The sequence below is a fragment of the Onychostruthus taczanowskii genome, unplaced genomic scaffold, assembly GCF_017590055.1.
Source record: "Onychostruthus taczanowskii isolate IOZ18803 unplaced genomic scaffold, ASM1759005v1 scaffold318, whole genome shotgun sequence".
NCBI classification, from domain to species: Eukaryota; Metazoa; Chordata; class Aves; order Passeriformes; family Passeridae; genus Onychostruthus; species Onychostruthus taczanowskii.
The window spans coordinates 54,969-66,506 of NW_024500550.1; the positions used below are offsets into that span (position 1 = coordinate 54,969).

At 65.2% G+C, this 11,538-nt stretch overlaps 2 protein-coding genes across 2 annotated transcripts in view; both read left to right on the forward strand.

Moving 5' to 3' along the window:
- The window catches only part of LOC121338784 (blue-sensitive opsin), a 5,816-nt gene extending 3,313 nt beyond the window's left edge, over positions 1-2,503 (forward strand). Inside the window, exons 3-5 of the mRNA XM_041409996.1 lie at positions 95-260; positions 1,400-1,639; positions 2,344-2,503. Of these exons, the coding sequence (XP_041265930.1) occupies positions 95-260; positions 1,400-1,639; positions 2,344-2,472 (535 nt within the window). The 3' untranslated portion in view covers positions 2,473-2,503. The remainder of the gene's footprint in view (positions 1-94; positions 261-1,399; positions 1,640-2,343) is intronic.
- Positions 2,504-5,511: 3,008 nt separating this feature from the next.
- On the forward strand, positions 5,512-9,914 carry LOC121338781 (red-sensitive opsin-like). The gene is made up of 5 exons (XM_041409993.1): positions 5,512-5,623; positions 6,257-6,553; positions 7,660-7,898; positions 8,418-8,693; positions 9,801-9,914. The coding sequence occupies exons 1-5, from the start codon at positions 5,512-5,514 to the stop codon at positions 9,912-9,914; spliced, it is 1,038 nt and encodes a 345-aa protein (XP_041265927.1).
- The last annotated feature ends 1,624 nt before the right edge of the window (positions 9,915-11,538 follow it).

The window sequence follows — 11,538 nt, forward strand, 5'->3', positions numbered from 1 at the left end:
GCGGGTCGGGGGTCCCGGGCTGAGTTCGGGGGTCTCGGGGGCGGTTCGGGGGTCCCTCAGAGGTGCGACCCCCACCCTGTGCCCCCCTCCCCAGGTACATCCCCGAGGGGCTGCAGTGCTCGTGCGGCCCGGACTGGTACACGACGGACAACAAATGGAACAACGAGTCCTACGTGATTTTCCTCTTCTGCTTCTGCTTCGGCTTCCCCCTGGCCGTCATCGTCTTCTCCTACGGGCGCCTGCTGCTCACCCTGCGCGCGGTCAGCGGGTTTTGGGGGGTCCCGGGGGTCCTGGGGGGTCCCGGGGGTCCCGGGGGTCCCGGGGGTCCTGGGGTGTCCCAGGGGGTCCCGGGGTGTCCCAGGGGGTCCCGGGGGGTCCTGGGGGGTCCCCGGGGGTCCCGGGGGTCCTGGGGCTCGGGGAGCACACGGTTTATTGGGGTGCACGGTTTATTGGGGCCCATAACTGACCCCCTAACTGACCCCCTAACTGACCCCACTGACCCATATCTGACCCCAGATCTGACCCATAACTGACCCATAACTGACCCATAACTGACCCCAGATCTGATCCCATAGCTGACCCCACTGACCCCATAAGTGACCCCACCCTGACCCCACCCTAACCCCATAACTGACCCCACTGTCCCCTATATCTGACCCCATAACTCCCCACACTGACCCCACCCTGCCCCCCATATCTGACCCATATCTGACCCCACATCTGGCCCCACACCGACCCCACATCTGACTCCACACTGTCCCCCATATCTGGCTCCATATCTGACCCCATATCTGACCCCACATCTGACCCACATCTGACCCATATCTGACCCCATATCTGACCCCACATCTGACCCATATCTGACCCCATAACTGACCCCACTGACCCATAACTGACCCCATATCTGACCCCACATCTGACCCATAACTGACCCCATATCTGACCCCATAACTGACCCCATATATGACCCCATGTCTGACCCCATATCTGACCCCATATCTGGCCCCACATCTGACCCCACATCTGGCCCCACGCTGACCCCACGCTGCCCCCCACGCTGACCCTGTATCTCCCCATATCTGATCCATATCTGACCCCACATCTCCCCACATCTGACCCCATATCTGGCCCCACGCTGCCCCCCACACCGACCCCCCCGTCCCCCGCCCACAGGTGGCCAAGCAGCAGGAGCAGTCGGCCAGCACGCAGAAGGCGGAGCGCGAGGTGACCAAGATGGTGGTGGTGATGGTGCTGGGCTTCCTGGTGTGCTGGCTGCCCTACACCGCCTTCGCGCTCTGGGTGGTGACGCACCGGGGACACCCCTTCGACGTGGGGCTGGCCTCCATCCCCTCGCCCCACATCTGGCCCCACACCGACCCCCCCGTCCCCCCGCCCACAGGTGGCCAAGCAGCAGGAGCAGTCGGCCAGCACGCAGAAGGCGGAGCGCGAGGTGACCAAGATGGTGGTGGTGATGGTGCTGGGCTTCCTGGTGTGCTGGCTGCCCTACACCGCCTTCGCGCTCTGGGTGGTGACGCACCGGGGACACCCCTTCGACGTGGGGCTGGCCTCCATCCCCTCCGTCTTCTCCAAGGCCTCCACCGTCTACAACCCCGTCATCTACGTCTTCATGAACAAGCAGGTGGGGACACGGGGACAATGGGGGTCATGGGGACAATGGGGACAATGGGGGTGATGGGGACAATGGGGACAGTGGGGGTCATGGGGACAATGGGGACACGGGGACATTGGGGGTCATGGGGACAATGGGGGTCATGGGGACAATGGGGACAATGGGGACAATGGGGACACGGGGACAATGGGGACAATGGGGACAATGGGGACAATGGGGACACGGGGACAGTGGGGGTCATGGGGACAATGGGGGTCATGGGGTGATGGGGACAATGGGGACAATGGGGACAATGGGGACAGTGGGGCAGTGGAGGTGGTGGCGGCATCGACATCTTCATGAACAAGCAGTTGGGGACAAGGGGACACGGGGACAGTGGGGGTGATGGGGGCATGGGGGTGTTGCTGTGGGTCTGGGGTCTCTCTGTGGGTATGGGGCTGTTCCTATGGGTCCCGCCGTGGGTCTGGGGTCCCGCCGTGGTCGGGGGTCCCGCCGTGGGTCGGGGGCTGTTCTATGGGTCCGGCCGTGGGTCAGGGGCTGTTCTGTGGGTCCCTCCGTGGGTCGGGGGTCCCGCTGTGGGTCGGGGGTCCCTCTGTGGGTCAGGGGCTGTTCTGTGGGTCCCGCCGTGGGTCGGGGGTCCCGCCGTGGGTCAGGGGCTGTTCTGTGGGTCCCGCGTGGGTCGGGGGTCCCGCGGTGACGCCCCCCGCCCGCAGTTCCGCTCCTGCATGCTCAAGCTCGTGTTCTGCGGCCGGAGCCCCTTCGGGGACGACGACGACGTGTCCGGCTCGTCCCAGGCCACGCAGGTGTCCTCGGTGTCCTCCAGCCAGGTGTCCCCGGCGTAGGCCGCGGCTGCCCCACGGCTCTGCCCCACGGCGGGGCTGCCCCACGGCGGGGCTGCCCCACAGCGGGCCCGACCCAGCCAGGGCTGCCCCACACCGGGCTCGGCCCTATACTGGGCTCAGTCTCACATTTCTTCCCTATATCGAGCTCTGCCCTATATCAGGCTCTGCCCCACACCGGGCTCAGCCCTATATGGGGCTCAATCTCACAGTTCTGCCCTATATCGAGCTCTGCCCCACACCGGGCTCAGCCCTATACTGGGCTCAGTCTCACAGTTCTGCCCTATATCGAGCTCTGCCCTATATCAGGAGCTCTGCCCTATATCAGGCTCTGCCCCACACCGGGCTCAGCCCTATACTGGGCTCAGTCTCACAGTTCTGCCCTATATCGAGCTCTGCCCCACACCGGGCTCAGCCCTATATGGGGCTCAATCTCACAGTTCTGCCCTATATTGGGCTCTGCCCCACACCGGGCTCGGCCCTATATCGAGCTCTGCCCCACACTGGGTTCAGCCCCTATATCGAGCTCTGCCCCACACCGGGCTCAGCCCTATATCGAGCTCTGCCCCACACCGGGCTCGGCCCTATATCGAGCTCTGCCCCACACTGGGTTCAGCCCCTATATCGAGCTCTGCCCCACACCAGGCTCAGCCCTATATGGGGCTCAATCTCACAGTTCTGCCCTATATCGAGCTCTGCCCCACACCGGGCTCTGCCCTATATTGAGCTCTGCCCCATATCAGGCTCGGCCCTGTGTTGAGCTCTGCCCTATATTGAGGTCCGCCCTATACCGGGCTCGGCCCTATATAGGGCTCTGCCCCATATCGGGCTCTGCCCCACACCAAGCTCGGCCCTATGTTGAGCTCTGCCCTATATTGAGCTCTGCCCCATGTTGGGCTCCGCCCCACATCAATCTCAGCCCTATATCAGGCTCAGCCTCATGGTTTTGCCCTATGGAGGGCTCTGCCCCACAGCTCTGCCCCACATCGGGCTCTGCCCCACAGAGGATTCTGCCCCATGGAGGGCTCTGCCCTATGGAGGGCTCTGCCCCCCGCAGTGCTGCCCCACAGCTCTGCCCCACATCGGGCTCTGACCCATGGAGGGCTCTGCCCCACACCGGGGATGCCCCACAAGGGGCTTGGCCCCATATATTGGGCTCTGCCCCATGGTGGTGCTGCCCCATGGCTCTGCCCCACACCGGGCTCCACCCTACAGTGGCTCTGCCCCACACCGGGCTCTGCCCCACACCTCTCTCAGCCTCACAGCAGCTCTGCCCCCCCCGCTATGGGGCAGCCCCACAGCTCCGTTGTACATAACCCCCCCCAACCCTGCATTAAACACTGGAGACGCAGCCGCTGCCTCTGCTTTGCCCCACAAGTGCCCCCAGACCCACAGGTGCCACCCCCAATGTCCCACAAGTGCCCCACAAGTGCCCCCAGACCCACAGGTACCACCCCCAATGCCCCACAAGTGCCCCCAAGACCCACAGGTACCACCCCCAACACCCCACAAGTGTCTTTGCAGTGCCCCCAAGTGCCCTACAAATGCCCCACAAGTGCCCCACTGTGCCCCACAAGTGTCCTCGCAGTAACCCCACGCTCCCAAGTGCCCCCGCAGCGCCCCCAGCCCCACAAGCGCCCCCCAAGCGCCCNTGGCCCCGAGCCGGAGCCCCCCGTGATGTAACGCGGCCCCGTGACCCCGATCCGGGGGGCGGGGGGGGAACCGACCCCAAAATGTGGGTCAGGAGGGGGCCGGGAGTCCCCGGTGTGGGGCAGGACCCCAAATGTGGGCCAGGAGTCCCCGGTGTGGGGCAGGACCTCGATGTGGGGCGAGACGGGCTCTGGACCCTGCTATGGGGTGGGAGAAGGGTCAAGACCCTGATGTGGGGCAGGACCCCAAATGTAGGTCAGGAGAGGCTCAGGAGCCCCCGGTGTGGGGCAGGACCCCCAGTGTGGGTCAGGACTCCGCTATGGGGCGGGAGAAGGGTCAAGACCCTGATGTGGGGCAGGACCCCAAATTTGGGTCAGGAGGGGCTCAGGAGCCCCCGGTGTGGGGCAGAACCCCAAATATGGGTCAGGAGGGGGTCAGGACCCCGCTATGGGGCGGGAGGGGCGTCAAGACCCTGATATGGGTCAGGAGGGCGTCCCGACCCCCTGACATGGGGCAGGACCCCCCAGTGTGGGGAAGGACCCTCCGATGTGGGTCAGGAGGGAGTCAGGACCCCGCTATGGGGCAGAAGGGGGGGTCAAGACCCCGATGTGGGTCAGGAGCTGGGCTGGAACCCAGATATGGGGCAGAGGGGCTCCAGGACCCCTCAGTGTGGGTCAGGACCCCCCAGGAGGGGGCTGGGACCCAGAATTTTGTGGAGGGGGGCCAGGACCCCCCGATGTGGGGCAGGAGAGGGTCATGATCCCGCTATGGGGCAGGAGGGGGGACAAACACCCCGCTATGGGGCAGGACCCCAGCGTGGGGCTGTGTCACATCCCGGGGGGGCCAGCGCTGCTCCTGGGGGGCTCAGCCCCACACTTGGGGGTCGCGGGGGGTCCCGGGGGAGCCGAGGGATCCCGAGGGGGCCCAGTCGGGAGCTGGGGGTGGGGAATTGGCGCTGGGGCTTGGGGGGTCCCGGGGGTCTCGGGTCGGGGGGGGGTGGAAATTATCCAGGAAACTTTGGGGCTGTTTGTGACGAATTACGCGTTTTGGGGGTCTCAGGGGTTTCTGGGGGTCCCGGGGGTTTCCGGGGGTGCCGATTTCCATCCCGGGGGTCCCGTTGTGATCCCGGGGGTCCCGGGGGGGGCAGCTGGGACCCCCGGGGGGGGCACGGCGCAGGAAACAGCGGGGGATTAGCGCTGGCGTCAATCCCATCAGCTCACCCCGGCTGCTCAGGTGAGCCCGGGCCGTCCCCCCCGGATCCGCGCGGCCCCAATTAAGGGCTCAGGAACGGGATTTTGGGGGGGGGTCCGGGCTAATCCGGGGGCGGGGGGCGGTATAAGAGCAGGGGGGCGCGGCCGGCCGGGGCAGTGGCGCTGGTGGCACTTGGGGACAATGGCCACGGGCGTTTGGGACGGGGCGGTTTTCGCCGCGCGCCGGCGTCACGACGACGACGACACCACGCGCGACAGCATCTTCACCTACACCAACAGCAACAACACGCGCGGTGAGCGGCGGCCACACGCGGGGACACGCGGGGACACGCGGGGACACCGGGGGAGGGGGCCTGGGGCGGTTCTGGGGGGGTTTGGGGGAGTTTGGGGCAGTTTTGGGGTTGGCGGTCAAGGTACGCCAATGGTAGAGATGAGCACGGTGAAGATATTGGGGACATCAGGGGACATCAGGGGACACTGAGAGGCATGAAGGACACAGAAGGACATCAGGGGACATGGGGGGACACCAGGGGACACAGGGGGAGGGGGCCTGGGGCAGTTTTGGGGGGGTTTGGGGGAGTTTTGGGGTTGGCGGTCAAGGTACGTCAATGGTAGAGATGAGCGCGGTGAAGATATTGGGGACATCAGGGGACACTGAGAGGCATGGAGGGACAGTGGGGGACATCAGGGGACACTGTGGGGACACAAAGGGACACCAGGGGATCATTCTGAGGGAGACTTTGGGGAGTTCTGAAGAGTTTTGAGGAGTTTTGAGGAGTTTTGTGGTCATTGATCAACGTACGCCAACCCATATCGATGGCAGTGACGCGGTGAAGATGTGGGGGGACGTGAGGGGACACAAGGGGACATGGAGGGGACACGAGGTGACACGAGGGTCGCTCACGGCCACCGCCGCTGTCCCCCAGGTCCCTTCGAGGGCCCCAACTACCACATCGCGCCGCGCTGGGTGTACAACCTGACGTCGCTGTGGATGATCTTCGTGGTGATCGCCTCGGTGTTCACCAACGGGCTGGTGCTGGTGGCCACGGCCAAGTTCAAGAAGCTGCGGCACCCCCTGAACTGGATCCTGGTCAACCTGGCCGTGGCCGACCTGGGCGAGACGGTCATCGCCAGCACCATCAGCGTGGTCAACCAGATCTTCGGCTACTTCATCCTCGGCCACCCCATGTGCGTCATCGAGGGCTACACCGTCAGCGCCTGCGGTCAGTTGGGCTGGGGGCACGGCGTGGGGGGTGGGCCTGTGGTCAGTTGGGCTGGGGGCACGGCGTGGGGTGTGGGGTGTGGGCAGGGCCTGTGGTCAGTGCCTGTGGTCAGTGCCGGTGGTCAGTCGGGGACAGGGATGTGGGGCAAGGATGTGGGGCAGGGATATGGATCACAAATGTGGGTCACAAATGTGGGTCAGGGATATAGGTCAGGGACTCTCTATGGGTCTGAGCGCTATGGGGCCGCCCCATAACCACCCCAAACCCCGGCAGGCATCCCAGTGCTCGGGAATCCCTGGCCACCCTCCCCACAGCAAGGACTGGATGTTATGGGGTTGTCTGTGGGGTTCTATGGAGGGTTCTATGGGGTTTTGTGGGGTTCTATGGGTCGGGGTGCTATGGGGCAGCCCCATAACCACCCCAAACCCCGGCAGGCATCCCAGTGCTCGGGAATCCCTGGCCACCCTCCCCACAGCAAGGACTGGATGTTATGGGGTTGTCTGTGGGGTTCTATGGGGTTTGGGTTCTCTAGGGTTTGGGCTCTATGGGTCGGGGTGCTATGGGGCAGCCCCATAACCACCCCAAACCCCTGCAGGCATCACGGTGCTGCAGTTCCTGGCCACCCTCCCCATAGCAGGGACCAGAAGCTATGGGGTTATCTATGGGGCTGTATGGAGTTCAGTGGGGTTCTATGGGGTTGTGTGGGGTTCTATGGGGTTCTATGGGGCTGGGCGCTATAGGGCCGATCTCTATGGGTCTGGGTGCTATGGGGCCGCCCCATAACCACCCCAAACCCCTGCAGGCATCACGGCGCTCTGGTCCCTGGCCATCTTCCCCATAGCGGGGACTGGATGTTATGGGCTTGTCTATGGGGCTGTATGGGGTTCTATGGGGTTCTATGGGTCGGGGCGCTATGGGGCAGCCCCACAACCACCCCAAACCCCTGCAGGCATCACGGCGCTGCAGTTCCTGGGCACCTTCCCCATAGCAGGGACTGGAAGCTATGGGGTTGTCTATGGGGTTCTATGGGGTTCTGTGGGGTTCTGTGGGGTTCTATGGGTCGGGGCGCTATGGGGCAGCCCCACAACCACCCCAAACCCCTGCAGGCATCACGGCGCTCTGGTCCCTGGCCATCATCTCCTGGGAGCGCTGGTTCGTGGTGTGCAAACCCTTCGGCAACATCAAGTTCGACGGGAAGCTGGCGGTGGCCGGGGTCCTCTTCTCCTGGATCTGGTCCTGCGCCTGGACCGCGCCCCCCATCTTCGGCTGGAGCAGGTGGGGAGGGGTCCCCAGGTCCTGGGGAGGGGTCTGGGGGCGGCACCAGTGTCCCCAGGGGGTCACAGAGGTGACACGAGTGGCCCCCGAGGGTGTTGGGGGTGACACGAGTGACCCCAGAGCTGTCGGAGGCTCCAGGGCTACCCGAGGGTCCCCAAGTTGGGTCTGGGGGTGTCCCCAAGGGGGTTCCAGGGATCCACCAGACCCGGATCCCTCCTGAGAAATTTGGGGGGTCCCTATTGTCACCCCTGACCCCCCGGTGTCCCCCTAAGGACCACACGGGGGTGTCCCAGGTGTCCCCAAGGCTACCTGAGGGTCCCCAAATTGAGTCCGGGGGTGCCTCCCTGAGGCTCCCCGGGATCCCCCAGACCCAGATCCTTCCTGGGGAATTTGGGGGGTCCCTTTTGCCCCCCTGACCCCCAATGTCCCCCCCCGGCAGGTACTGACCTCACAGGGGTGACCCGGGTGTCCCCAATTTGAGTCTGGGGGTGTCCCCAAGGGGGTTCCAGGGATCCCCCAGACCCGGATCCCTCCTGAGAAATTTGGGGGGTCCCTATTGTCACCCCTGACCCCCCGGTGTCCCCCTAAGGACCCCCCCCTGAGGACCCCCCCGTGTCCCCCCCAGGTGGCGGCCCAGCAGAAGGAGTCGGAGTCGACGCAGAAGGCGGAGAAGGAGGTGTCGCGCATGGTGGTGGTGATGATCCTGGCCTACTGCTTCTGCTGGGGGCCCTACACCATCTTCGCCTGCTTCGCCGCCGCCAACCCCGGCTACGCCTTCCACCCGCTCGCCGCCGCCCTGCCCGCCTACTTCGCCAAGAGCGCCACCATCTACAACCCCATCATCTACGTCTTCATGAACCGACAGGTGAGGGGCACCTGGGGCACCTGGGGGCACCTATGGCACACCTGAGGGCACCTGGGCACAGGGACATGGGGTATGGGGTATGGGGTATGGGATAGCGCCACCATCTACAGCCCCATCATCTACGTCTTCATGAACCGACAGGTGAGGGGCACCTGGGGCACCTGGGGGCACCTATGGCACACCTGAGGGCACCTGGGCACAGGGACATGGGGTATGGGGTATGGGGTATGGGATAGCGCCACCATCTACAGCCCCATCATCTACGTCTTCATGAACCGACAGGTGAGGGGCACACCTGGGGGCACCTGGGGGCACCTGGGGCACCTGGGCACAGCTGGGCACAGCTCTGGGCATGGGGTATGGGGTATGGGATAGTACCACCATCTACAGCCCGATCATCTACGTCTGCATGAACCGACAGGTGAGGGGCACACCTGGGGGCACCTATGGCACACCTGAGGGCACCTGGGCACAGGGACATGGGGTATGGGGTATGGGATAGTACCACCATCTACAGCCCGATCATCTACGTCTGCATGAACCGACAGGTGAGGGGCACACCTGGGGCACCTGGGGGCACCTATGGCACACCTGGGCACAGCTGGGTACAGGGACATGGGGTATGGGGTATGGGATAGAGCCACCATCTACAGCCCCATCATCTTCATGAACAGACAGGTGAGGGGCACCGGGGGCACACCTGGGGTACCTGGGGGCACCTGGGCACACCTGGGCACAGCTCTGGGCATGGGGTATGGGACAGAGCCACCATCTACAGCTCCATCGTTTACATCTTCATGTCCCCCTGTCTGTCCTCGGTCTGTCCCTTGTTTGTCCCCTGTGTCCTGTCTGTCCCCTGTCTGTCCCCTGTCCCCTGTGTCCCACTGTGTCCCCATGTCCACCCTGTCCCCTGTCTGTCCCCTGTCTGTCCCCTATCCCTTGTGTCCCCCCTGTCCCCTGTCTGTCCCCCGTCCCCTGTCTGTCCCCCGTCCCCTCTCTGTCCCCTGTCCCCTCTCTATCCCCTCTTGTCCCCTGTCCCCCCTGTCTGTTCCCTGTCCCTGTGTGTCCCCTGTTGTCCCCCGTGTCCCCTGTGCGGTGTCCCCGCAGTTCCGGAACTGCATCCTGCAGCTCTTCGGCAAGAAGGTGGACGATGGCTCCGAGGTGTCCACCTCGCGCACCGAGGTGTCCTCCGTGTCCAACTCCTCCGTGTCCCCCGCCTAGGGACCCCCGCCGCCCCCTCCCCAATAAAGCTTTGTACCTCCCGGACAGCCGTGCCACCGTGTCACCTCCCCGCGCTGGCCCCGCGTCCCCAGGGGGCTGCGGGTGCTCAGTGTCACCTCCCCGCGCTGGTCCCGGGGCTGGGGGTCCCCTCTGGGTGTCCCCAGGGGGCTGGGGGTCTCATTGTCCCCTTCTCTGGGTGTCCCCAATGTCCCCAGGGGGCTGCGGGTGCTCAGTGTCACCTCCTGCGCTGGCCCCGGGGCTGGGGGTCGCCTCTGGGTGTCCCCAATGTCCCCAGGGGGCTGGGGGTCCTCAGTGTCACCTCCTGACCTGGCCCCGGGGCTGGGGGTCCCCTCTGGGTGTCCCCAATGTCCCCTCCTTGGTGTCCCCAATGTCCCCAGGGTACTGGGGTTCTCACTGTCCCCCTCTCTGGGTGTCCCCAATGTCCCCAGGTACTGGGGGTCCTCAGTGTCACCTCCCCACGCTGGCTCCAGGGCTGGGGGTCCCCTCTGGGTGTCCCCAGTGTCCCTAGAGCACTGGGAGCTCTCAGTGTCACCTTCCCATGCTGTCCCCAATGTCCCCAGAGCACTGGGGGTCCTCACTGTCACCTCCCTCCCCGCGCTGGCCCCGGTGTCCCCAGTCGCTCTTGGGGTCCCCTCCTTGGTGTCCCCAATGTCCCCAGGGTACTGGGGTTCTCACTGTCCCCCTCTCTGGGTGTCCCCAATGTCCCCTGGGTACTGGGGGTTCTCGGTGTCCCCTCCCTGTGCTGGCCCTGGTGTCCCCAGTCGCTCTTGGGGTTCCCTCCTTGGTGTCCCCAATGTCCCCTCCTTGGTGTCCCCAGAGCACTGGGGGTCCTCAGTGTCCCCTCTCTGGGTGTCCCCAATGGCTCTTGGGGTCCTCACCATCCCCTCCTTGTCCCCAGTGTCCCAGCCACGGGTGTCACCAATGTCCCCAACGGCTCTGGGGATCCCCAATGTCCCAGGAGTCCCCAGTGTCACCCAAGGGCCTCCCCAATGTCCCCCTCGATGGATTCCCAATGTCCCCAAGGCTCTGGGTGTCCCCCGTGTCCCCTCCTTGGTGTCCCCCGTGTCCCCTCCTTGGCGTCCCCACTGTCCCCATCGCCTTCGGGGGCCGCGCCACCCCCCGGGATGTCCCCTCCTGGGGGTCCCCAGCCCTCCCATCAGCCTTTGCGGCGGTGTCACCTCCCCCCCTCCCCCCCGTGTCCCCCCAAACACCCCCGGACCCGCTGGCCCCGCCCCCGCTAGATTGCAGCCAATGGGAAGCGCTCCCGCTGCGCGCCGTTCTGCTATTGGTCAAGAGAGGTGACAATTACCTCTGTGCCTTAAGCAGCCAATCAGAAACAGGTGTGAGGCGAAAGGGGCGTGATCTGGATAGAGGTGATGTCATCGCCCCAGGCCACGCCTCCCGTGCGCTCTCATTGGTGAAAAAGGGCGGGAGGGGCGCGCGCCGCTCTGTGATTGGCGGGGAGGGGGCGGGAAAGGGGCGGGGCTAAAAGAAACGGCACGTGGAGGGGGGGACAGGGACGGGGACAGGGACAGGGACAGGGACAGGACAGGGACGGGGACAGGGATGGGGACAGGGATGGGGACAGGGATGGGGACAGGGA